Source organism: Heterodontus francisci, chromosome 5, assembly GCF_036365525.1.
Source record: "Heterodontus francisci isolate sHetFra1 chromosome 5, sHetFra1.hap1, whole genome shotgun sequence".
In the NCBI taxonomy this organism is placed as follows: Eukaryota; Metazoa; Chordata; class Chondrichthyes; order Heterodontiformes; family Heterodontidae; genus Heterodontus; species Heterodontus francisci.
The window spans coordinates 177,844,897-177,872,801 of record NC_090375.1 but is presented as its reverse complement, the minus strand read 5'-3'; the positions used below and the strand labels follow the sequence as shown (position 1 = coordinate 177,872,801).

General features: G+C 40.4%; 1 protein-coding gene across 1 annotated transcript in view; it reads right to left on the bottom strand.

Annotated features, from left to right (window-relative positions):
* LOC137370298 (arf-GAP with SH3 domain, ANK repeat and PH domain-containing protein 1-like) overlaps nucleotides 1–27,905 on the bottom strand; it is a 443,522-nt gene that overhangs the window by 159,828 nt on the left and 255,789 nt on the right. The window contains exons 10-11 of the mRNA XM_068032677.1: nucleotides 12,669–12,769; nucleotides 11,442–11,511 (exon numbers count right to left, since the gene is read on the bottom strand). Of these exons, the coding sequence (XP_067888778.1) occupies nucleotides 11,442–11,511; nucleotides 12,669–12,769 (171 nt within the window). The remainder of the gene's footprint in view (nucleotides 1–11,441; nucleotides 11,512–12,668; nucleotides 12,770–27,905) is intronic.

Genomic DNA, 27,905 nt, shown 5'->3' with positions numbered 1-27,905 from the left:
GCCAATGGTGGAGTGATGAAAACTGGGGATACGCAAGAGGCCAGAATTGGAGGAGAGTAGAGATCTCACAGGGATGTAGGGCTGGCGGAGGTTACAGAGATAGGGAGGGGCAAGGCCATTGTAAACAAGGAACAGAATTTTAAAACTGAGGCGCTGCTTAACCAGGAGTCAATGTAGGTCAGCGGGAGGTGGGTGAACAGGACTTGTTGCGAGTTAGGATATGGGCAGCAGGGTTTTGAACAAGCTCAAGTTTGTGGAATGTGCAAGGTGGGAGGCCAGCCAGGAGAGCATCGGAATTGTCAAGTCTAGAGTTAACAAAGACATGGATCAAGGTTTCAGCAGTGGATAAGCTGAGGCAGGGATGCAGACAGCGATGTCACAGAGGTGGAAGGAGGCAGCCTTAGTGATGGAGAGGATATAGAAAGCTCAGTCAGCTCAGCGTCAAATAGGATAACAAAGTTGCATACAAACTGGTTCAGCCTGAGACAGTGGTCAAGGAGAGGGATGGAGACAGTGGCTCAAGAACAGAGTTTGTGTCTCAATCAATTTTATGATCAGAACCTGAACACTATGTATTATTTGGGAACGGGGGGGGGGGGGAATGGTGAGGGGAGAAGCAGTGAAAAAGTTATATGTATGCAGAAAGATTACCACAATATACCAGCAAATTGGAGACGATGATGCAGAAGCAAACCTATGATTAAAACTCCAACTTACGTCTCCAATACACTGCTGTCTCAGCTGCTCTGCCCTCTTAGTTAAATTCAAGATGACAGCGAGGTTGCGTTATATGTCTAATGGCAGATCTGCAATGATATAGAACTGGCATCCCTTTTGAAATGGTCAATTAAGTCTAAACCAAATTTTACAGATTAGACATTTTGTATGACCCATTTCTGTTGGTTTAATTAGATGCAGTACTGTGGTTGTGATGTGACTTTAGTAGATTTATCAAGAAATACTCTGCAGTCAGTTCCCAGGTTATTCAGTATTTGTGCTTTTCGGCATACCCATGGGCCTCATGTTATGGGAAAATTTTGAAGCTACTTCACATGAATCGGGTACTCCGATGAGATGGTGATTTCCTGCAACTATATAATACTGTATGAAGTATTCATTCTGTGCATGCAGAATATGTAAAAATTGGAAGAACTGACTTCTGAAGAGTATAATCCAGTACTGCAAAATCATTCATTTGCTTTGAGCTTCCTGATTATTTATTTTGCATTATCTCATCATTCCTTATTCATTCATCTCTGACTCTGCTTTGTGATTGTTGAACGTCTGGATGATACCGCTCCCTCATGTGCAGAGCTCATTCTGGAACTGGTGCAGTGGTTGCTGCATCCTTGCTGTGATGTACTGCTTCATCAATGTACAACTTCACTAGTTTTGTTGGCTTCAGCATGCAGAGTTAATTTGAGTGATTTAGCAAATTGCTTGGTGAGGAGGGCATCGCCCATTCATTGATTGTCTAGTGCAACAAACAAGTTACTCAATGGTGTTTTGATAGTGTGGAATGTGTCATGAATAGATTTGATATGAAATGTATTGCAAATGGCTTAATGTGAAGTTTAAGAATTTTTGCAGTTTCTATGAAGTGCTACACTTAAAGTTTTAACTCGCAGTTCCCTCCAAAGATGCTGACCTACTTACTGACTGTTTCCAGCATTTTCTTCTTGTGTTAAAGGATTTAATGTGAATGGTATCATTTTGGCTTGGAAACCTGAATGGTTTAGTGTGATAATTTTATTAAGTAACTTGCAAACTGAGTCTTGTGGGATTAGCAAGCAGTGTTTGGGTTGGATTGGCTTCATTTGCAGGGCAGAAGATTGTTAATAATGATCAGTGGTTCTGCTTAGGAACTGGTTATTTGTGGAGTCCTACAGGGACTTGTTGCACATCATTGTCCTTCACCATCTTTATCAATCATCTGGATGAATACACTGGGAGAATTACCCACAAGTTTGTGGAAAGGTGGTGCACCTTTTAGAAGATAGATGTGAAAAATAGATTACAAAGCAGATCTAGATGTGACAGGGAATGAACTTGTCTGGCAGATGCAATTTAATATAGATAAATGTAGTGTTGAGCACCAGGACAGGACTATCAAGTGTAAGTATGTGTATACCATGGTAAGCTACGAGTTTAAGGTTGCTGAGTGAGAGAATAGTCCACGTGTTTACAGCACATGAATCTCTGAAGGTTCATGACCAGTGCTGCAAAGTGTATTGCAAAAGCAAATAGAGTGCTACAGATGCGTTGCCTGGGTGATTAAATACAAAACAAAAAATACTATACTGTCCTTCCACAGGCCTCATTCAGAACACTGTGTCTAGCTTTGATCCCTTCATGTACTGGGTAATATAGAGGGCATGGAGAAGGTTCAGACGAGATTGATACCAAGCTTAAAAGCCCTCAATTACCATACTGGTCTGAGACAGCTAGTGATTTTTATTCTAGAAATGTAAACTTTGAAAAGATTTGATTGCGTCTTTATAGTAATGAAAGGTTTAGGCTGGGTCCATGTATATAAGTTATTTGAGTTAGGTAGGTTAGGGAAGGTCAAGGACACAAGTACTAGTCACATCAGCATAAAACCAGGTTAGATAACAGGAGAATCTTTCTCTTTCATACAAGAGTCATTGACTTATGGAACAAGTTGCACTTGTGTAGTGAGTGCAAATTCATGGGAGAGCTGGAAGAGCTCCTGACTCTGGTTGACATAACTATGCATGGACAGTAGATGGCGTACTGGGGAATAAATGCCCGTCAGAACTATTTTGAATGCCTTTGGGTGAATAGGGTGCTGCAGTCAGAAAGGAATTTAGCAGAATTTTTTCCTTCTAAATTGGTCTATATCTTTTATGCTTATTTTGTCTCCCCCAGGAGACTATGTGACTGGCTGACGGTGCAGCTAGGGGCCATGGTCTGTACATTGACAGTATAGAACAGTTTGATGGCCCAGCTAGTCTCCCTGTCTGTCATGTTCCTGTGATCGTCTCAGTGCATGGTTCCTGTTTTGAACTTTTTCCAGATGCAGTCTTGAAAGTCTTCTGAAGATTCCTGAGCTACTGATCTGCTACTCCTGTTCTTGGTTTGCTTCTGCCTCCACCTTCCACAGAACTTGTTCCTTATCCCATATGCTGATTTACAGTGGAGAAACAGCACAATCCTGTCATCTAGATCACAGAATGACAGAGAATCACAGAATTGTTGTAACGCAGAAGGCCATTTGGTCCATTGCGTCTGTATCGGCTCTCCTAATGAGCATTTCAGCTAGTGCCACTCCCCTGCCTTCTCCCTGTAACCCTGCACATTCTTCCTTTTCATATAACAGTCTAATTCCCTTTGGAATGCTTCCGTTGAACCTGCTTCCACCACACTCTCAGGCAGTGCATTCCAGATCTTAACCACACGCTGCGTGAAAACATTTTTCCTCATGACACTTTTGCTTCTTTTACCAAATACCTTTAAATTTGTGCTCCCTTTCACGAGTGGGAACAGTTTCTCTCTATCTACTCTGTCCAGACCCCTCATGATCTTTTGAATACCTCTAGCAAGTCTCCTCTCAGCCTTCTCTTCTCCAAGGAAAACAATCCCAACTTCTCCAATCTATTGGCATAACTGAAATTCCTCATCTCCGGAACCATTCTTGTGAATCTTTTCTGCACCCTCTGTAATGCTTTCACATCTTTTCTGAAGTGTGGTGCTCAGAACTGGATGTAATACTCCAGCTGAGGCCAAACTATTGTCTTATACATAACCTCCTTACTCTTGTACTCTATACCACTATTAATAAAGCACAGGATATTGTATGCTTTACTAACCACTCTCTCAATCTGTCTTCCCACCTTCAATGACTTATGCACATATATACCCAGGTTCCTCCGCTACCGCACCCCGTTTAGAATTGTACCCTTTATTTTGTATTTTCTCGCCATGTTCTTCCTATCAAAATGAATCACTTCAAATTTCTCTGCATTGAACTTCATCGGCCATTTGTCCGCCCAGTCCACCAACTTGCCTATGTCCTTTTGAGGTTCTATACTATCCTCCTCACAGTTCACAATGCTTCCAAGTTTCGTGTCATCTGCAAGCTTTGAAATTGTGCCCTGTACACCAAGGTCTTAGGTCATTAATATATATCAGGAAAAGCAAGGGTCCCGACACTGACCGCTGGGGAACTCCACTACAAACCTTCCTCCAACCCGAAAAACATCCATTAACCACTACTCTTTGCTTCCTGTTACTTAGCCGATTCTGTATCCATGCTGCTACTGTCCCGTTTATTCCATAAGCTATAACTTTGCTCACGAGTCTGTTGTGCGTCACTGTATCAAACGCCTTTTGGAAGTACATGTGCATCACATCAACTGCATTGCCCTCAACCCTCTCTGTTACCTCATCAAAAAACTCCATCAAGTTAGTTAAACACGATTTTCCTTTAAGAAATCCATGCTGGCTTTTCTTAATTAACCTGCATTTGTTCATATGACAATTAATTTTGTCCCGAATTATTCTAGCAGTTTCCCCACCACCGAAGTTAAACTGACTGGGCTTATCTTTACATCCTTTTTTAAACATGTGTGTAAGACTTGCAATTCTCCAGTCCTCTGGCACCACCCCGAGTCCAAGTTAGACTGAAAAATTATGGCCAGTGCCTCTGCAATTTCCCTTCTCACTTCCCTCAGTATCCTTCGATGCATCTCATCTGGTCCACTTTAAGTACAGCCTATCCAATCCCTCCTCCTCATCAATTTTAAACCATTCTAGTGTCTGAATTACCTCCTCTTTCACCATTGCCTGGGTTGCATCTTCTTCCTTAGTAAAGACAGATGCAAAGTATTCTTTAATACCTCAACTATGCCCTCTGCCTCCATTTGCAAATCCCTTTTTTAATCGGCCCCATTGCTCCTTTTACCACCTTTTTACTATTTATATGCCTATAGATTTGGGATTCCCTTTTATGTTAGCTGCCAGTCTCTTTTCATACTCTCTCTCTGCTTCTCCAATTTGTTTTTACACTTCCCCTCTGAATCTTCTATATTCAGTCTGGTTCTCAATAGTATTTTCTACCGGACATCTGTTGTAAGCACAATTTTTCTTCTTTATCTTAATCTCTATCTCTTTTGTCATCCAGGGAACTCTAGATTTATTTACCCTAACTTTCTCCTTCGAGAGAACATACCTTGACTGTGCCCGAACTCTCTTCTTTGAAGGTGTCCCATTGTTCAGCTACCGTTTTTCCTGTCAGCTATTGACTCCAATATATTTGTCCCAGCTCCATTCTTACCCCATTGAAGGTGGCTTTCCCCAGTTAATTATTCTTACTCTGGATTGTTCTTTGCCCTTTTCCATAGTCAGCCTAAACCTTAAAATACAATGATCATAATGTGCTCCTACTGACAATTAATCCACTTGGCCCACCTCATTCCCAAGAACCAGATCTAGCAGTGCCTCCTTTTTTGTTGGACAAGGAACATACTGCCGCAAAAAATGTTCCTGAACACACTCTAGGAACTCTTGCCCATCTCTACCCTTTACACTGCTACTATCCCAGTCTATGTTTGGATAATTCAAGTCCCCATTATAACGACACTGCAATTTTTGCACCTCTCTGCAATCTACTTGTAAATTTGTTCCTCTACATCCTTCCCAATAGTTGATGGCCTATAGCCAACGCTGAGCATTGTAACCGCACCTTTTTTTTTGTTCCTTAGCTCCAGCCAAATAGATTCTGTTCTCGACCCCTCTGCGACATCCTTTTTCTCCAGCACTGCAATGCTCTCCTTAATCAATACTGCCACCCCTCACCCTTTTTTCCCCTTCCTATCTTTCCTGAACACCTTGTATCCAGGAATATTTAACACTCAGTCCTGCCCTTCTTTGAGCCAGGTCTCTGATATAGCCACAACATCCTATTTCCGCATGGCAATCTGCGCATATAACGCACCAATCTTATTAACCACATTCCGTGCATTCACATACCTGCACATTAAACCTGATTTAGACTTTATTGCTTTCTCCATTACTCTGACCCCACCTAATAACTTACTATTCCCTACTCTAGTGTCAACTATCTCTCCCAGTATTCTGTGCGCCTTGATATTCCTCTCTGATATTTCATCCTAGTTCCCACACCCGTGCCAAGTTAGTTTAAACCCTCAGTGGTGGAAAAGCTTTTAGAAATGTTAATTTGGGACAAAATTAATAGTCACTTGGACAAATGTGGATTAGTTAAGGAAAGCCAGCAAGGATCTGTTAAGAGCAAATCGTGTTTAACAAACTTGCTTAAGTTTTTTGATGAAGTAACAGAAAGGGCTGATGAGGGTATTGCGGTTGCGGTGATGTACATGGACTTCCAAAAGTCATCGATAAAGTGCCACATAACAGGTTTGTCAGCAAAGTTAGAGCCCATGGAATAAAAACCAGAGGAGCAGCATGGATATGAAATTGGCTGAGTGACAGGAAACAGTGAGTGATTGTAAATAGTTGTTTTTCGGACTGGAGGAAAGTAGATAGTGGGGTTTCCCAGGGGTCGGTGTTAGGACCCCTGCTGTTCTTGATATATATTAATGACCTAGACATGGATATACAGGGCAAAATTTCAAAAATTATGGATGACACAGAACTTGGAAGTACTGTGAATTGAGGAGGACAGTGAAGACACAGACAGGCTGGTGGAATGGGCGGACAAGTGACAGATGAAACTTAATGCAAGAAGTGTGAAGTGATTCATTTTGGTAGGAAGAACGAGGACAGTCAATATAAAGGGTACAATTCTAAAGGGGACGCTGGAGCAGAAGGAGCTGGGAGTATAAAGCACACATCATTAAAGCCTGTAGAGCAGGTTGAGAAAGTGGTTAAAAAAGCATACAAGATCCTGGGCTTTATAAATAGGGGCACAGACTTCAAGAGCAAGGAAGTTATGATAAGCCTGTACAAAACATTGATTCGGCCTCAGCTGGCACACTGTGTCCAATTCTGGGCACCACACTTTAGGAAGGGTTTAGAGGACATTAGAGCAGGGGGCAGAAAAGTTTCATGAGAATGATTCCAAGGATGAGGAACTTCAGTTATGTGGATAGGTTGGAGAAGCTGGGGCTGGGGTTGAAGAGAAGATTAAGAGGAGTTTTGATAGAGGTGTTCAAAATCATGAGGTGTCCCGAAACAGTAGATAGGGAGGAACCTTTTCCATTGGTGGAAGAATCCCGAACCAATCACCGATTTGAGGTGATTGGCATAAGAAGCAACAGTGACATGAGGAAAAACGTTTTTATGCAGCGAGCCATTAGGATCTGGCATGCACTGCCTGAGGGTGCGGTGGAGACAGATTCAATCAAGGTCTTCAAAAGAGAATTGGATAGTTATGAGAGAATAAATTTGCAAGGCCACAGGGAAAAAGCGGCGGAGTGGGACTAGATGAGCTGTTCTTGCAGAGAGCAGGCACAGACATGACGGATTGAAGGCATCCTTCTGTGCTGTAGCCATTCGACGATAATTTATAAGTAACAGGAGTAGACTGTACAATTTCTTGAAAAGTGAGATGGAAAAAGTGTTATGCGTAGAGGAATCGTGGGCTCTAGGCCAGAATTTTAATATAATGTATAGGAGATGTACTGTGGCATTATTCAGAGGAAGTCAGAGGACGTAGTGTTTCATAACTAAATGCATCTTTTGCTATTCATAAAAATCACCATTTCAGATTCACCAAGGGCAATTCTTCTGCTCTTTAATCGAGAACATATGCGTAACTAAAGGTTACTTACAAAGTAATCAAAACAGAGATTCGTGCTCTTTTACTGTAAATGTACATAAAATATTACATGCATATATAGAACATTTCAAGTGGTGTTGACACACAGGCCGTTGGAAGATATGTTTGCTAATCAGGGGCAATGGGAAAGAGGTTTTTAAGAATTGGAGAGGTGTTGGGGTTTGGGAAAAATGGGGGATGGAGATTGTCATGGCATCAGAGTACAGGAAGAATGATTCTGGGGTGTGGGAACACTAGGATGGTGGCTGTGGAAGTAGTAGGAGAATGTGTCTGGCCTGTGACACTGTGGGGAGGGTGGTGCTATGATGTAAAATTTAGATCTGAGAGTTCAGGAAAAAGGGTCCTTGGGCATGGCACTGAACAGGGCAGGGCAGATCAGAAAGAACCGAGGAAGCAGCTGCAGGATATAGCAGCACTTTGCTGGAACTAAGAGTGAAGTATTGCTGATAAGGAACAGAGTTTGGTTGGGGGTTGGTGCCAGGGAAAGGAAAATACTTCACAGTGGGGGGAGCCGCACAGCAATAAGCGGTTTTGTCAGATATAGTGGAGAAGATATTGTGCTGGAGCAGCAGCAGTGGGTTGTCAATCTTGACTGGTAAATGGGGTCGGGAGGAGGAACATGACTGCAAATCAAGGCAGGTGGCAACAGACAGCAGCAAAAGGCAACACTTCAGGTGGTGACAGACAGTAGAAGGGAACAGACAAGAGAAAGAAATGGGTATTTGGGGTGAGTTTGATGTACCAGGCAGTAGGAAGAAGGAAAGGCACTGTCATAGCAGCAGACGAGGGAAAATGCACACGTGCTCAGGCTAATAGGAACTGGGAGCATCTATAAATAATACCAGTTCAGTTTCTTTCCTTAGGTTTAGTTAAATCTTTCATATCAATACATTAAAAAAAAAGCCTTAAAGCTGAAAGAAATGGCTAGAATGTAAAGACAAATTAATCTTTTATACTGTCAGGCAAACCCCCCCCCCCCACAACCTGCCAAGACTGAGGCACACATTATTTTGCCACATGAACATGAAAACTTAAAATTGCAAGACCCTGACTGGAAGGACATTTGCATAGTACTAGCAGTATTGGAACAAAAGGGACCCAGTCATTGCTTCCCCAATACACAGAAGAAGTGGTCAGACCAGTTTTAGTCATATGACTAGCTGGCTGTTGAGATTTCAACTTCCAACAAAGGATTCGAACTCGGAAAACTCCTGGCTTGATAAGACCTCTCTCCTGTCTGCCCTCATCTTGCTCTCACCAGCTTTGGAAACCAAAGAGGAAAAAAGTCTCCTTCGTGAACAAGGTTTAAAAGCAACACTGGGCCCCACGAAATGCAAGACCATATCTTCAATCAAGGATTACAGCGAGCTCGAAGCACAGTAACAAGAGATTGCCTCAAACTGTTCTACTTATCTTTTCTTCTGCTCTTTCCTGTCCCTATTTGCATGTGTGTATTGCATGTGCATGCTCGCCTGGGTCCGTCGTATATCCGCAGGCGTGAACGCCGCAGGCGCCCTGTGGATAGGGCGGCACAGTGGTGCAGTGGTTAGCACCGCAGCCTCACAGCTCCAGCGACCCGGGTTCAATTCTGGGTACTGCCTGTGTGGAGTTTGCAAGTTATCCCTGTGTCTGCGTGGGTTTCCTCCGGGTGCTCCGGTTTCCTCCCACAAGCCAAAGACTTGCAGGTTGATAGGTAAATTGGCCATTATAAATTGCCCCGAGTATAGGTAGGTGGTAGGGAAATATAGGGACAGGTGGGGATGTGGTAGGAATATGGAATTTAGTGTAGGATTAGTTTAAATGGGTGGTTGATGGTCGGCACAGACTCGGTGGGCCGAAGGGCCTGTTTCAGTGCTGTATCTCTAATAAAATAATAAAAAAAAAACTGTATTAGAGTTTAAGCTTAAGGTTAAGGTTTAATTTAATCTTTCTGCTTTAAACCAAAGAAAGCCTGTTTATGCTCATTTCTTTGCCTTATAATTGGAAACTGTGAGCAAGGATTCACAAAAAGAGGAGCTCAAAACACAATGTGTTTAAAATTAAACACAGCAATTGCCCGAAAGCTCAGAAAATATTATACATTACCTAGACTCCTGCTTTACAGGTTGAAATACTTGCTGCAAGTTTTTCCAGTGTGCAGCTGAGATGCAGAGACCAGGAAGGTCCTGAGAGATTATAAAATATACAGTATTTATATAAAAAGTATAAAATGATCACTGTCAGGACTCTAGACTACACACATACAGTACTGCATTGGATAAACTTGCAAGTATTGCAACCTGTAAAGCAGGAGTCTAGGTAATATATTATGATATTTTCTGAGCCTTCGGGCAATTGCTGTGTTTATTTTAAGCAATACAGATACTGGTACAGTGTGGCACAACCTGTCTGGGCACAACTCCATGGGTTTCTGTTTAACTCGTGACCAAACAATCACTGACTTTGTGGCTCCAATCTTCATCTTTTTAAACAACCTTTCAAGTCCAATTAATACTGTGTGTGTCCGACCTGGACCCAGCCCGACCCAAACCCAAAAGCCGGACCTGGAAGAGCGACCCAACCCGAACCCGACACATGTCGTCGGGTCCTCTCGGGTTCGGGTCGGGTAGCAGGCCTTTAACGTACAATGCGATGAAGGTATAGCTAAAGCAAACAGTTCTAGATTATATTCACAGGATGCTCACTATAAAACAAAGCATACCATTTTGTTTAGCTATTTTTACAAGACTTTGGGTAGGCTTTGATTAGAATTCTGTGTCCAGTTTTGGTCTCCTCACATGGTATGGAGAATATTGAGACTCTGGAAAGGATGCAGTGGAGGACCACAAGATTAATTTCCAGCTTAAAATGCCCTGGTTACCCAAATAAGTTCCAATGGCCACGTCTGCATACTTTGAAGACCCAGGGCAATTTGATAGAAGTATATGAAAAAATGAAGGTACTAAATTGTAGTTATGTGGATCAGTTAGTTTAAAATCAATAGGTTACAGAGGACCAGGGAATCATGCTTACAACTTATGCAAGGGCAGAACTACATTAGATGTTGGGCAGTTCTTCTTTTCCCAGACAATAATGGACCTGCGGAAAAGGTTGCTGGTTCATGCGGTGAATGTTCATCCATTGTATTCCTTCAAGGGAGAGCTGGGCCCGTTTCTGGCTGAGTTGGAGATCACCTTGTACAAGTAGTAGATATCCTGTAATATATAAGTTAGGGTCTACATGATCTCCTGGACTTGATTAGATTGCCAAAAGAGATTTCCAGATGTCTTCCCCAATTGGCCTAATTTTTTTTTGCTGCTCCCCAGAGATTACATGGCTCCGGGAAGGTGGGGAATGTCTATATTCTTTATGAAACAGGCTAGATATGCCAGGGAATCATTTCCTATTTGTTATTTTCATATATTCGTATGGAATGATTGGATATTGTCATCAGAGATTACCATTATTTTTAATGAGAAAAACTCATTTATTAGTTTTTAATTCTGTTACATTATTTGCATCTCCATGTCTTGTTCTCTCTGATCTTCATGGAGTTTCACAAATTGCTCGAGTTAATACACAATACTGCAAATGCAAATTATGTAATCAACTAACTCATTAATATTTCATTAACACTCCAAAATTCCATCGTTCTAATAAAATACGAACAGACATTACTCACAGTTGCATGCGATATAGTCAAGTAGCCATTCTTGACTGTGCATTTTCTTCTTTGCCAAACTTTTCGAAGGCTAAAATTAAAAAAAAATCCAAATAGTTACTTCATGTAAGATAAAAATAGTAGCATTACAATACTCTTACCTATCCTCAAAAACCATCTATATTTGCACAGACACACATATATTTACATATTACATTGGCCACAAACCAAAGTAGTAAAAAGTGGCAGAAATCCAAAATAAAGCTCCAAAACACAGTGAGGGTAAGTCAGCATCTAGGAAGATAAATATTAAGGTTTCAGATAGGGATCTTTCATCAGAATAAACTGTTTCAACCATAAATATTAACCTATTGTTCTTTTCTACTGCTGACAGACTTGCTGTATATTTCCATCACTTTTAATTTTTGATCTGCCACAACCAACTAATTTAGCAGAATCCGTGTACTGCTTCATGCATTTCTGACTGTTAGATAATCTATTTTCTTATCAATTTTATTTCTCATTACAATTCTAGAAACTTTGCAATATTAAATATACCTTAGTATTGCTTAAAAAGAACAATGCTCTGGACAGTACATCTTAATTACACTTCAACACAATTTTATTTTTTCGTAAGATGATTCTAATTTTTCTCTCTTTTCAGTCCATACTTTTCCCTTAGCTGTGGGGCGAGCCTTAAGATTTGCTCGCAGAACTGCACCATGGTTGCAAGAAGGTGGTAATGTTCACAGAGACTAATCATCTGATTTTCGAAAAATTTCTCCCCATATTTTACGCTCTCTTGTACAACAGCATAGCGAAGGCCAATTGGTGGGAAATCAGAGATAAAAAACCTATTCTTTGGCACTGCTCATTGGGGTTCTATTATGGTACTGCCACTGCATTACTCAATTAAGAAGTCAAGAAAAAGTTTTATAAACATATAAGCTCAAAGTTTGGGTAACCTGAAATCTCTCGCTTCACTTTCCAATAGAAAATAAAAAGTTTTGAATCCAATAGCTTGTCAGATAATTTCTTTAAAATTATTTTTGCAAAACATGACATTTTCTGCACTGGAATTTGAGTTTTAATGCTGGAAACTTAAACTGAGTTAGATACACTTAAGGTACTCTAATGAAATCCATGCATCGGATTTGAGTAGTGCAATGCACATAGATGTGCCTTTGGTTTGGAAGCAAGAGTCAATAAACATTAACATTAGTTTATTAAACATAGAAAAATACATACCCATCACTTTTTTTCATGAGATAGCCCTTCTTCTCGCTGCCATACTCCTTATTGCCTTGAAGCTGGTGCATACTGTATCCCGACTGTCTACTTTGAGAATCCTAAGAGAAACCAATAGGTTACAACAATGAACATCACACACAATGGAAAAACAAACACTAAAAACAAAACAGATCTAAATGAGTACTGATGTGCAGAAGTCTGAGAAGATGCAAAATGCAGGGGGGAAAAAAAGCAAGAGAAGTTCCATGGTTATTCGATCAACTAGTTAACTTGCAGGTTGGTCTGATCAGTCATGTGTATTTACTGTTTAGTTTCCCTAACATTTACTTGTAACAGAGATATTGCAATGCTTTTAACCAATGCTTTATTTACTCTATTAATCTAAGTTAAAGATTAATGGCAATGGGATGACTATAATGAACATATGGCATTTAACACCTTGGAACAAACACCCACACCAATGAGGATCAACCAATATCAATGAAAACATTATTGTTCAAATTCAATGTACAAATCAGGCACAGCATGGAACAACTCAAATACAAGATATCTCCAGAACCTTCTGCACAAACTTAGTCCTGTCATGAAAACAGAAAATGCTGGAAACACTCAGCAAAAAGGTCACAGACCTGAAATGGTAACACTGCTCCTCTCTCCACAGATGCCGCCAGACCTGTTCAGTGTTTCCACCATTTTGTTTTTATTTCAGATTTCCAGTATCTGCAGTATTTTGCTTTTGTAGTCCTGTCATAACATTGATCCAGGTTTGGTTAAGTCCCTTTTGCTATTCTAAACTCTTCAATTAAATCTAAGCACAGCCTGTGTTGCAGAATTAGTAACACAGGATTCATAACAATCGGGAAAATTTGTACCATTTGGCCTAAATTGAGGTTAACACTCTGATCTTATGTTATCGTCTTCATTTGTCCAACTTGGAGTCTTAATTGAATCTATGTGAAAAATAGTTTTGGTCAAATCATCCACCAGGTTCAAATGAAGATGAAACCTTTTTTAGGGTTCAGTTTATTTATTTTGCTCCCAAATATCACCATGGTACTTTTGTACAACAGAACTCTGATGGTTATTGTTTATTACTCTAATATAACACTGAGTTCCCACTGCCATTTATATGTAACATTAGTAGTGATTTGATTGATGCTTGGGTGAGAATTGATAGGTAAAGCAAATGCAATGATTTGAGATTGATGAACAACACAAAGTTTGCTATATACATAAAATGAGACAGATTAAATAACCTACATGCAAATTTAATTAAAACTGGAACTTACTCTCCTAGACTTTGATCAGGAAAGGTAAAAGCATTTATAGGAAGAAAAAAGTGCAAAGTGTAAAAGAAAGTCACATTTTTACAAAATTTAGCATAAGTAAATGAAATATCAGTTGAAATACAACCGAAGAAATTGCCAGTAAAAGCGCTTACAATGCAATTATTCACCATAAAGGTATTTGTTAAATTTACATCGCCATAAGGTTCCACAATGGCACAGTACACAAAGTACAAGAAATATTTTAAACCTGCCACCTTAGTTTTTAAAGCTAGCAGACAGGCAAATTAGTGGTTCTATGGGTAAATGTTTAATTATATCACAGTTGTTTACATTTTCAGTACAGCCTTCAACTCTATATACTCCATACATACAGCTGAGGTACCAGCTGTTGATGTATCTCATGCCAATTAAACCATATGTTAACTATTATACCACTTATTAGAATGATATCTCAGTTCACAGGAAACAATAAAGCATTTCATTGTTACATAAGAGATAGATATAATTAAAAATAAAATAATTATTTAGGAAGGCTAATTTTAACATACAAACGTGATAATTAGTCACCTATGCAAGGCGAACCAGTAATATCGTACCTTCATGAACTTGAAATGCAAATGTGAAGGATGATGAAAACTACTAGAGTAAGCAATCTTAATTTCTTGTAAAATTTTCCTTTTCAAAAAAGGGCTTCATCACACAAAGCAACTAAGCCTGTCCTCCACTGACTTAAGCTTCATATGCAAAACTGTATATACATACATACACAATTTTCTATATCAAATAGTATTACATTACATAGTATTTACAGTACGAAATGAGCCATTTGGCCTAACAGCCTATATTTATGTCGCACACAAGCCTCCTCCCAGCCATCTTCATCTAACCCCATCAACATATTATTCTCTTCCTTTCTCCCTCACATCGTTATCTAGCTTTTCCTTAAATACATATATGCTGTGTAGGTTCTGAAGTTAAAAAATCAAATCACAAAACTTGTTTGCACGAGTGGGAGACACAAATTTGAATTGCAAGGACTCCACAGAAGAACAGCAGTAGTTCATTATAAATATGTTGCTGATGGCAAAATATTGAGATTGTACAAATGGTGTCTCACATTCCCTGTAACCATCTCTCTGCTGGTCTGTCAGCTTAGTTTTCTGTCTCCCTCTTAAATTCTTGTTCAAATCTCTCCTTTCCTTTGATTTCTCACATCTTTTGTCGAGATGTCTCTCGCTTTCTGGATGTGTTACACACTTTCCCTCCATTTCTCTGTGTGCATTTTTCTGCTTTTGTACATCGATCACTGTCAGCGTGCCTCTCACCTTCCAGCAAGGCCTGATGGCAGATTTAAAATTGCAGAAATAATTTGCCCTCTCCCTGGACACAAAGCCAAGGTTCTCCTTTTGCTCACTGACACAATCCAAAAACTCTTTTCAAAAAATTCCAAGCATCATAAAAAAACTCGAGTCAAAATACAGACACTTGGTCATTCCCATCACAAAGGTTCGAAATTCCCAATCCTACCTCCACAATCAACTGGATGGTCTATTTGTAAACACTTTTGTGGCAAAGATGAGATAGGTTTGAGAGGGGTTGGGGAGAACCAACATGTATCCTGCTCTTGGTCTCAGTCCTGATGCCTCCTTCACTAAACTGCTCTAAGGAAGCTTGCAATGCCAGTTTGAAAAGCAGCATTTAGACCTTTTACCCAATGCTGCAACAAATGAGAGTATCAGAAAAAATGGGAGTTGGGGAGGGTACAGAAGGCTGTATTCAGCTTGCAAGGCAATGTGCAGTCAAGACCTGCCATTAACTAGGTGGGGTGGAGATTGGGACTGACAGTCCGGAAAAATTTTGAGAGGGGGCTGCTTTCAGGTAAAATATGGTAGCCATTTCTAATAATTATTTTTTCCCACACAATATGTTTAAATTTAAATGAACAAGGATCAATAAGTATACCTGGTCAATTAGTGAGTGCCTCGCCCAACCCTTCGACCTCTGCAATGTTGGCTTTGGGCACATTGTGCTGAGTGATACCAGGATACTAAAGGATGGGTTTTAGGTGGCTGCATGGTAACAGCAAAGACAGTGACTGAGCACGCAGCAAACATTGTAAAAATGGATACATTGTAGTGTGACGGAAACCACACCAGCCAAATGGAAACATATTAATTTAGTCATATGGAACCCTATTTGAACTATTACTGGACATTGAACATAACTTGTTTAAAAAGACCACAGAGCTGAACGGCTGAAAACATGGCTGCACATTTGCATTCTGAGAGACAGTTGAAGAAAGAGACAATGGAAGTGCTCCCTAATTCAGTTAGCGAGATGGGTTTTGTCAATAGTGACTATCAAAAGACATTGAGAGCCATTGTCTGTGTAAGAGCCAGCACTCCACCCCCCCCACTGAGTGTGACTGGAGAACTTTTGAAATCAATAATCCTCGCAGACGATGCTGTTTCAAACAAAGAGATGGTCACATGATTAACTTGCTGACCAACCTGTGGACTTTTTGAATTGTGCCACACAGAAAGAGCTGACTGCAATTCAAAGATCAAAGAAAAGGAAGGCCTGTCTCTCTCTCTCCAGCAAAGTTCCAGGGACCCATGAAAGCAGCTTAAGCCTCAAGACAGAGGACCCCTTCAACCTTCTGTTACCAGCGGAACAGGTTTGAAAGTGTGCACAGGGCCCCAACGATAACTGCAAGACTTAACTCCAATCAAGGACTTTACATCCAAACTAAAGACAGCAACTGAATTCCATTTACTACTCCAAACCACCTTCCCCTTTATTCTTTCTCCCTATTTGTATGTGTTCATCTCGTATGCATCAGAGTTTGGTTGTGTTGTTTATTTTTAGTAATTTTAACTGAGTTAGAGTGATAAGGTTAATAAACTTACACCTTTCTTGTTTAAACCTAAGAAAGACTGTCTGATTGGTTCATTTACAATTACAATTAGAGAGCAGTGAGCAAGGACTCACTGAGATGAAGCTAAAAACACCATTTTAAAAGTTAAACCCTGTTAGGGCCAAACCAGGAAAGGGGCCAGAGAGAAGCCCGAGACCCCTTCCTCACCCGGTTGTAACAATAGGTATGATCATGGATCCGAAACAATTTTGACCTATTATTTGGAAATTAAAAATTCTTACTAAGAGAAATAGCATCCAGGTATGCAACTCAACACAACACGAGACCAAAAGGACTTTTGGTAAGTCTCTTATACTTTCTCTTCACTTCTCATTTCTTTTTCATCTCTTCTTTTCTATATTCAGCCTGGTTTTCACTTGTATTATCAACCTCACATCTGTCATATTCATCCTTTTTCTGCTTCATCTTACTCTCTATCTCATTCATTATCCAGGGAGCTCTGGCTTTGTTTGTCCTACCTTTCTCTCTTGTGGCAATGTACATTGACTGTATTCAAACCATTTCTTCTTCAAAGGCAGCCCACTGTTCCATTACAGTTTTGCCTGCCAATCTTTGATTTCAATTTTACCTGGGCCAGATCCATTCTCACCCCACTGAAATTGGCCTTCCCCCATTAATTATTTTTACTCTGCATTATTCCTTGTCGTTTTCCATAGCTAACATAAACCTTACGATACTATGATCACTGTCCTCTAAATGTTCCCCTACCGACACTTGATCCACTTGTCCTACCTCATCCTCCAGAAGCAGATCCAGCAATGCCTCCTTCCTCGTTGGGCTGGAAACATACTGATCTTGAAAATTCTCCAGAACACACTTCAGAAACTCTTCCTTCACTCTACCCTTTACTCTATTACTATCCCAGTCTATAATTAGGATAACTGAAGTCCCCCATTATAACCACTCTATAGTTTTTACACATCCCTGTAAATTTGTTCCTTTATATCTTTTCCACTAGTTGGTGGCCTATATACACCCAGTAGTGTGATGATACCTCTACCGTTTCTTAAGCCGAACCAAACAGATTATGTCTTTCACCCCTCCAAGACATCCCTCTCTAATATTTTCCTTAATCAATACTGCCACCCCTCCTCCTTTCTTTCCTTCCCTATTTTTCCTGAACATCTTGTGTATCCAGGAAAATTTAGTACCCAGTCCTAACCTTTTTTGAATCAATCTCCATTACAGACACATCATATCAGCACATGGCTATCTGTACCTGCAGCTCACCAACCTTATTTACCATGCTCCATACGTTCATATACATGCACTCTAAAACCTAACTTAGACCTTATTGCATTCCCTCTTATGCTGACCCAACTTAATACCTTATTATATCTTACTGTAGTGTGATCTATCTCTCCCAATTCTTTGTGCACCTTGTCTTTCTTCTAATGTCATGATTCCTCTAATATAATGGTTTCCATTTCCTGTCAACTTAAACAGCACAAGCAACCAGTGACAGGCCAGCTGCTCAGCCAGCAAAGGAACTGTGCGAGGATGTAATAAGGTAAGTTAAACAAAGAAAAACAAAAATAAAGACAGACTAACAGACTTGCGTTTATTTAGTACACTTCATGAGCTCAGGACATCCTAAAGCGCTTTATAACCAAGTACTTTTGAAGTATACTCACTGTTGCCATGTAAGGCAACAAATTTATGCACATCAAGGACCCACAAACAACAATGTGATAATGACCAGATAATTTGTCTTAGTGATGTTGGTTGAGGGATAACTGCCCTACCCTTCTTCAAAATAGTACTGCGTGTTCTTTTACATCCACCTATGAGGGCCAGGGCCTTGGTTTAGCATCTCATCCTACAAGCAGCACTTCCAAAGGTACAGCACTTGCTCTGTACTACACTTAACTCTCAGTCTAGATTTTGTGTTCAAGTTTCTGAGTGGGACTTGACTCAGGAGGTGAGAGTGCTACCAATCGGAAGTAGCTTTCTTCAGGCTGTAATAGGATTTTCCCCCCCAAATTATCAGAAAATAAAAAGGAAGATGAATCTTAAAATCTCTAAGGTAAAGTTTCAGAAGAAAAATACTTTTTTTTTTACTTCTGAGAAATTATCAGAGGACTGTTCATATTTATACTGAGAATTCAAAAAGAATGATTGTTCATGTAAAGATTTTATATTTCTCAGTGCAAAACTCAAAGTGCGTCCTTCCTCAGAGTGACAGTTTGATTTTACAAATTTTTTGATATAAGTGGAAGGTAAATGCTAGAAGCTTTTGAAAGAGCAACACGAAGAAACAAAGAGGGAGAAAACGACACACTTTGCTATACATGCAATTCAAAACAATCATTGTTTACTTCAAGATTCACAGTTGTAATAGTTAAGAAAAGAAGAGGATGGAAGGGGGAAAGAAGCAGGGTGGGGGCTGGGCGAGAGGAGAAAAGACATCAAGGGAGGGAGACAAAAGGGAGAAAAGGAAAGACAGAGCGCGAGGGGTGAAGAGGATAGGGAAAGACGTAGGAGGAGGACAGGAATTGGAGGTTAATAAACTGACAAATTAAAAAATCAATAAATTGAAAGGCCCCTTATCAACAACATAAATTAATCAATTCACAGGCTGCAGTTAACAAAATTAAAGATCAAGACTATTCTTGGGGCCATTGAGAAGCTGATCAGCATGGACTGGAAGATGTAGTACTTACAAGCCACTTTTCCCTTTATTCTCCATACACCTTTGGGTGACCAGAGGGGAGCAGAGACAGCAACTACAGGGCCACAGTACTGAAAGACCAGCAAGGTGGGCAAGTGAGCAAGGACAACAAAGCAGCCAACAGAGGCAGGCAGAATGGCCCAAAGGTTGGTGCAGCCATTTAACAAATTCTGGAGGAAAAAGGCACTGGAGTAGTGGCAATACATCTGTGAAACAGAAAGGGCTGGTGAGCAAAGTGGGCTACAGGAGTAGAACCCATTACTACTTCCAAAAAACAGGAATGGTGGATGGACACACACCAAAACATGATTTCTATGAATTCTGAGGTGAGTACAATGAATTTGCTTTAGCAGAATGTCTGCTGTTCTCTGGAAAATGCACTTCTGGAGTGCCACCCAGTGGTGAATTGTAACTACTGCAGCTGGAATTCACATAGGGTCAATTGATGGTTAAGTAACATTAGATGCCATAACATGCTCACAGCAGCACCAACAGGTGCAATAATATTACAATGTTGAAATCATGAATTTTTCATATGTAACTATTTGATCTTGTGACATTACACAGGGAGCTAAGGTCAAAAGAAGTAGGGTTTGGGGGTCACGCGCTGAATAATTGGATCCAGCCAGGGAAGAGGTAGAGGAAGAGTAATTGGTAGCTTGGAAATAATGAGTGGGATCAGGAATAGAGAAAGGAGAGGAAGGGGAGAAGAGGACTGGAGCAATCAAGAAGTGAGCAAAGAAGTGGGTACAGGAAGTAGGAAATGGGGAGGGAGAGGGGCTGGAGGGGCAAAGGCAGTGAAATTACCTCAGTCAAGTGGAGATAGGCGAGATTCTTATCCCTCCACACAACCTTAGATGAATATGCTTTGGGTCTGTTGCAGCTGTGGTGATGGACGGGTATGTTCAGTTTCAGTTTGAATCCTGCCAACTGAGGTTCAGTAAGTATGATGGGGTATAGGGCGAGTTATCTTCAACTTGAGAACAAGAGCAATGTTGACAGATTTGAGCCAATTTATGCAGAAAGATGTCGAATGGAGGGTTTAGAATGCAATACATCATTTAAGCCATTTTTATTACGTTCCTCTTGAGTATCCAGATACTTTTACTATCACTGTTAAGCTTGCTTACCTTTGTGTTAACATTCACTGAATGTCCAGAAAACTTGTGGTGTTTGAATTCATGGAGTCGTTTCACTACATTGTGATATTCAATACATTAGTTCCACTTGCTTTTGTTTCTGTTGGGTGGCCTGCACTGCAATTATTTTGGATTTTTGCACTATTAACTGTTCAGTTGGGGGTTGTATTGTAATGAGAGTTGCTGCCCCATTGCACTCAATTATGTATCTTTTGACTATTTTAATATGTAACAGATTAAAAATATTAAAAATCTAGTATGTTAACCCCTAATTATATGCATTTCATTTGTTCTCCATTTATAATTTTTTAAACTCTATTTGGCTTCAAATCCTTAGATCACTTTTTTACTCAACTTAATTATCCTTCTTCCATGATTCCTGCTATTGATTTAATGTGTAAAATTATATTCATCTTTGTATTCAACAACCTTTGTGTGCATTTTTAAATTGTGTGCTTACTGCTTAACAACAAAGATTTTTGCTAATTGTAAATTGTAAGGGTCCATTTTAATTGGGGGTGGAAAATGGGACAGGCAGCAAGCCCCCATGACATTGTCATTGTCAGCTTGAGGCAGAAGTAATTTTAACTTCTGGGCCACATTAGAAGACCACCTACCTGCACCCTGCAACTTCCAGCACAATTCACAACCTATTTAAAGCAGGGATGCATCCCCTAAAGCGAGATTGCATCCCCTGTTTTACTACATTAAAGGCACTGTATAAATGCAATTTCTTGTAGCTGAACTACTGTGGAAGGTTTGTTGGCTGCAGAGATGAGCTGCAGGACTGACATCATCACTTTTTGATGCCTCACTGGAGAATGTCTGGACTCAGAGGGAGGTACTCTTCCCCAGCAATATCTTGAAGGCTGAACAGAGGTGCGTGACAGGGTCACAGCCAACAGCATCACCTCCAAGGCCTGGATTCAACGTAGAAAGATGTTCAAACGACCTGATAAGAGCAACAAGGATGTGTACACCCATCACCAACATCTCAAGGCTCATCACATCTCCTTCCCCTGCTCATCGCTCAACTATTACCTACACTCCATCAGATCCTTCAACATACAATCGCCATAGCATACTAAAACACCCTTCTTCCTCATTTTCACTCTTCACACAACATACTAACATTCTCTTCTCACACACTACCACTTGGACAATCAGCAACTACTCCCACCACTTCTTCCTCACTTCACATTACACAGATTGCCCTTTACATCCAAAACTCCTCCAACCAGCTTGTTTCTTTTCATCCGATAAACTATATGCATGTCCCAAACATCTTCACTCACCTTCTCAACATGAACTCACTCACTTTCTTTCTGCAGGACAAGACAAAATGCAAGGAAAAGGAAGACATGGGGAGGCACCCTCAACATCACATAGAGCAAGAAGCCCTTGACATCACTGGCTCAGGAATGGTCAGGAGCCTTGGGGAAAGAGAGATTGGTGGCTTATCGAAGAATGGTGTCTATAAATTACTTGTATACCTTTGGCATTAATCACCTTCATCACATTTGGCACTTTTAGTCTGCAGTGGGACTTAACAGCAGCTTCTGAGTATGCATAGTCAGAAGGTAACTGACATAGATGGTGTCTGAATGGTTTGAACAGTCTTCAATGCAGGATGATAGAGGAGTGCTGAAGTATTTAGCAAGGACTGGACTCTGTCCATGTTCTATGGCCAGGGTTGTGAACAGCTCAGTAGAGTTATTGAGCTATGAACTGATCCACAACATTGATGCTCTTCCTTCACCCTGGTCTTCCTTGGTCAGATGATGTCTGCTGTTGTTGATCTGCCTTGTCCAAGTATCGGTTTCACTGCAATTCAATGTTGTGCAATATGCAAATCACGATGAGTGACCCAATTAGACTCCATCTGTAACACTTAGGCACGGTGGGGTTGCACAGACATGGCATCAGCCAGATCTACAAGGGCTATCCTTGTCCCTTAGCAGCTATCAAGACATTTTCCGAAAGGCTAGAATAGTGGAGAGATGGTAGAGTATCTTGAGATAGCATCATGGCAGCTTCCTGGATACCTTAAACAGACCTGCATGCTGTTGTTCTCAGTGATACTCATTTTTATTTACATATGTTGATTTGTGTTCTGGTGTCCTGATGACAATGTACACATAGTGTACAGCCAGGATAGCAAGCCACTGCTGAAAAGTTACAAGCTTACTCCTGGTGTCTGCTGAGGTTCGTGGAAAGTGATGTACTGACCTGCTTAATGCACTGTTAACTGCAGTTTGGGAGAAGCAGCTGATGTCCCCTGTAACATTCTTAAAGGATCTAGCGGCTTAAAAATTCAGGGCTGTGGTGACATTGAGGGCCACTGGCATAATATGCTCCCCTGGTCCAGCAGTTCCTCTTGCACGAGGTTTCAGACATCAGTGCAGCCTCGCTGGAGCAGGACAGCCTCCTCCTGCAGTGTTCCTCAGATAGGTTTGAGAAGGTCACTCTTAGCTTGTAGATCCTATGTTAGGTCTGGCCACCTGAGCACAGCCTCCTTCTCCCGTTGTCTTCTGAAGAAGACCAGGTGCTGGTGGTGGTGCTCCATCCAGAACAATTAAGTAATAATGATAGTATTAGTGAGTAGAGAAAGCTTCCCAAGGGTTGTAAAGAAAAAGGGTAGTAACAGCAATCTGGAAGTTGGAAACTCTCCTGGGAAGCCAGATGGCAAAGGATCCTAACACCCAGTGAGCTGCGCTGAAAGCTCCTTTTATACTGGTTCAGAAGTGCTCAAGACACCAATCTTGCTAAGTTTTAATGGCGAGCCCAGATCTGGGGACAGTCGCAATTTTGGGTCAAAAATCTTTGAAAATCTTTATAATACCATTTACAAACGTTTCTTTGGTATAAATTTATAACACAATTTATGTAAATAAATATATCTACCCTTAGAATTAAAGCTAAATCTGTAGGTGTTAGTCTGATTAGTCCGTAGCCTTGCAGGTTACAGCACTTCAGGTGCATGTCCAGGTAGCTTTTAAATGAATTGAGGGGTTGCTGCCTCCACCATCGATCCGAGCAGTGAATTCCAGACACCCACCACTCTCTGGGTGAAAAAGTATTTCCTCATGTCCCCGCTAATCCTTCTACCAATCACCTTAAATCTGTGCCCCCCCACCCCCGATAACTGACCTCTCTGCTTGGGGAAACAGGTCCTTCCTGTCTTCTCTATCTAGGCCTCTCATAATTTTGTACACCTCAGTTAAGTCACCCTTCAGCCTCCGCCGTTCGAAGGAAAACAACCCTAGCTGATCCAATCTTTACTCATAGCTGCAACTTTCAAGCCCTGGCAACATTCTTGTAAATCTCCTCTGTACACTCTCCAGAACAATTATGACCTTCCTGTAATGTGGTGACCAGAACTAGACACAATACTCCAGTGTTTCTTTTTATACAGTTCCAGCATTACATCCCTGCTTTTGTATTCTATACCTCAGCCAGTAAATAAAAATGCATTCCATATACCTTCTTCACCACTCTACCTATCCTGCCACCTTCAGGGACCTGTGGACACACTTCAAGGTCTCTCACTTCTTCTTCTCCTCAATATCCTCCCGTTAATTGTGTATTCCCTTGCTTTGTTTGCCCTCCCCAAATGCATTACTTAACGCTTCTCAGGATTGAATTCCATTTGCCACTTTTCCACCCACCCAACCAAACCATTGATACCATTCTGGAGTTTACAGCTATCCTCTTCTCTATCAACTATATGGCCAATTTTTGTGTCATCTGCAAATTTCCCAATCATGCATCCCACATTTAAGTCCAAATCATTAATAAATATCACAAGCAGCAAGGGGCCCAACAATGAGCCACTGGAAACCGCTTTCCATTCGCAAAAACATCCGTCGACTACTACCCTTTGTTTCCTGTCACTGAGCCAATTTTGGATCCAACTTGCCACATTTCCCTGTATCCTGTGGGCTTTTATTTTTCTGAATCCATGTAGACCACATCCACTGCACTGCCCTCAATCATCCTTGTTACTTCCTCAAAAAATTCAATTAAGTTAGTAAGACACGACCTTCCCTTAATGAGTCCATGCTGACTATCCCTGATTAATCCATGCCTTTCTAAGTGGCAGTTTATCCTATCTCTCAGAATCGATTCTAATAATTTGCCCACCGCCAAGGTCAGACTGACCGGCCTATAATTATTTGATCTATGCCTCACACCCTTTTTAAATAATGGTGCAAAGTTTGCAAACCTCCAATTCTCTGGTACCTTGTCTGTACCTAGTGAGGATTTCAGGATGGTCCTCAGAGCATCTGCTATTTCCTTCCTGGCTTCCTTGAACAACCTGGGATACAATCCATCTGGCCCTGGTGATTTATCCACTTTCAAGGATGTCAGACCCTCTAGTACTTTCTCTCACATTATGCTTATCGTATCTAATATTTCACACTCCTCTTTCACTACAATGTCTGCATTATCCCTCCTTTGAGAAGACAGAGACAAAAATCTCATTAAGAACCCTGCCTACATCATCCGCATCCACACACAAATTCTCTTGTACATCTGATAGGCCCTACTCTTTCCTTAGTTATCCTCTTGCTCTTGATGTACTGATAAAACAACGTTGGGTTTTCCTTGATTTTACCTGCCAATAATTTTTCATGTCCTCTCTTTGCTTTCCTAATTTCTTTTTTTACCTCACCCCTGCACTTTCTGTACTCCTTCAGGCTTTCTAGAGTTTTTTTTTGTGACTGTCATAAACATTCTTTTTCTGCTTTGTCTTACCCTGTATGCTTCTAGATAACGAGGGGGCTCTAGATTTGGCAGTACTACCCTTTATCTTTGTGGAGACACGTCTACACTCTGTCTGTACAACCTCGCTTTTCAATGCCTCCCACTGGTTTGCCATTGATTTTCCTTCAAGTAGCTGTATCCAGCCCACTTTCGCCAGATCACCTCTCAGCTTGGTAAAATTTGCCTTCCCCAGTTTAGAAATTTTAGCTGTTTTACCTTTGTCCTTTTCCATGATTATGTTAAAACTAAGTGTATTATGGTCACTATCTCCAAAATGGTCATCCATGTGCCCTACTGCATTTCAGAAACTAAATCTAGAATTGCTCCCCCTCTCATTGGGCTTGTTACATGCTGGCTAAAATGTTCTATTCCTTATTCATGTATACAACTTAACATTAAATAAATTGATTTTTAAATTAATATATTTCTTTTATATTAACAAAAAATTCAGTTCCAGAACGCGTGTAACAAATAAGTTGCAAGTTTGATCGACATCTGTCAATTCCCATTTACACCGGTTGAAGGGAACACATCAAAATGCCCTGTTGGACTGACATTTAATCTACGGAAATTTTTTTTTAAATATTGTTACAGCCAGGTGAGGAAGGGGTCTCAGTTTCCCTGCTCGCCCCCTTTCTTGGTTTGGCCGTAACAAGGTTTAATTTTTAAAAACACAGTGTTTTTAGCTTCCCCTCTAAGTTCTTGCTCATTGCTTCCTTTACAACTACAATTGGAGAGAGCAATCAGACAGGTTTTCTCAGGTTTAAACAAGAAAGATGTATGTTTATTAACCTTAATACTCTAAAACTCGGTTAAAACTACTAAAAATATGCGGCGCAACTATGCGAGCATGCATGTGCAATAAACATACACACAAACAGATACAGAGGAGGAGAAGGAATTAAAGAGGGGGAAGGTATGAAATAGTAGATGGAATTCAGTTATTGTTGTTGGTTTGAATGTAACGATCTTGATCGGAGTTAAGTCTTGGAGTTCTCATTGGGTCCCAATGCACACTTTCAAACTTGTTTCATTGGCACCAGAAGGCTGCAGGAGTCTTCTGCCTTGAGACTCAAGTTACTTCCATGGGTCCCTGGAACTTTGCGTGAGAGACAGACCTTGCTTCTCTTTGGTCTTCAAAATTGCAGTTTGTCTCAAAACTTTTCTGTGATGCACAATTCAATCAATCCCCAGGTTGGCCAGCAGGTCAGTCATATGACTAGCTCTTCGTCTGACACAGCATCGCCCGTGAGGGTTGTTAATTCTTCAAAGTTTACTAAACACACTCAGTGGGGGGTGGAGTGCTTGCTCTTAAACAGACAATGACTCTCAATGTCTTTTGATCATCACTATTGACAAAGCCCATCTGGCTATTTGAATCAGGCAGCACTTCCATTGTCTCTCTATGCAACTGCCTCTCAGAATGCAAATGTGCAGCCATGTTTTCAGCCACTGCTCTGTAGTCTATTTAAACAAGTTATGTTCAATGTTCAGTAAACGTTCAAATAGTGTTCCATAAGACAAAATTAATATGTTTCCATTTGGCAGGTGTGGTTTCCGTCACAATATGTACAGAGAAGTATTGGAACTCTGCCAAACAATGCTATTTCTCAGTGCAACAAACTTCAATGAGACTTCGTGTTTCATTTTTTCTTTTTAAAAAAATGTTGGTTGTACTATGCATCTTAAATTACCTCCCTTCTAATGAAATGATACAAATTTAGTTATCAACTCAACAGCAAGAAACTGTTAATGTAATCTTAGAAGCAAAACAGAAATATACTTCATAGGATAAAAGCAATATTTGGACATATGCTTAAGGTTATAATAAATTCAGGAGTTCAAGAGGTGTTTCAGAACTAGCAGTGATGTTTGTTGTGGGAGCACTGAGATAGTGGATCACTCCTAACTGCAGCATGAAATCTAGTTATTTTACAGAATTGTAGAATTATAATTTCATATGTATTACATTTTATAAAGCTGTATTTTGGGATACACCAACAAATCATATTTAACTCCATTGGCGGTGCCATTACATTACTTCACCTATATCACTTGAGAGCATGCAGCAGGCAACTCAGCACTATATAACCTACTGACAAACTACTTGTGCAAAAAGAATCCAATAGAGGTTTCTAACTGTACCTTTTTGGCATCGGGGTATACTAATACATGCTATTTAAAAAGTCTTACCGTAAACTTGAAAAATACGAATTTGCTAAGTACATAAGAGATGGACAAGTTTTTAAATGAATTACTTTTTTATACCCTAGGTCTTCAGGTAACAGCAACTCAAGGTTTCAGATGATCCAAATATACATTCTTATATACTAATGACCTGGATTTGGGTATAACAGGGCGTAACATCAAAATTTCAGATGACGCAAAACTTGGAAATGTAGTAAACAATGAGGGGATAGTAACAAGAGG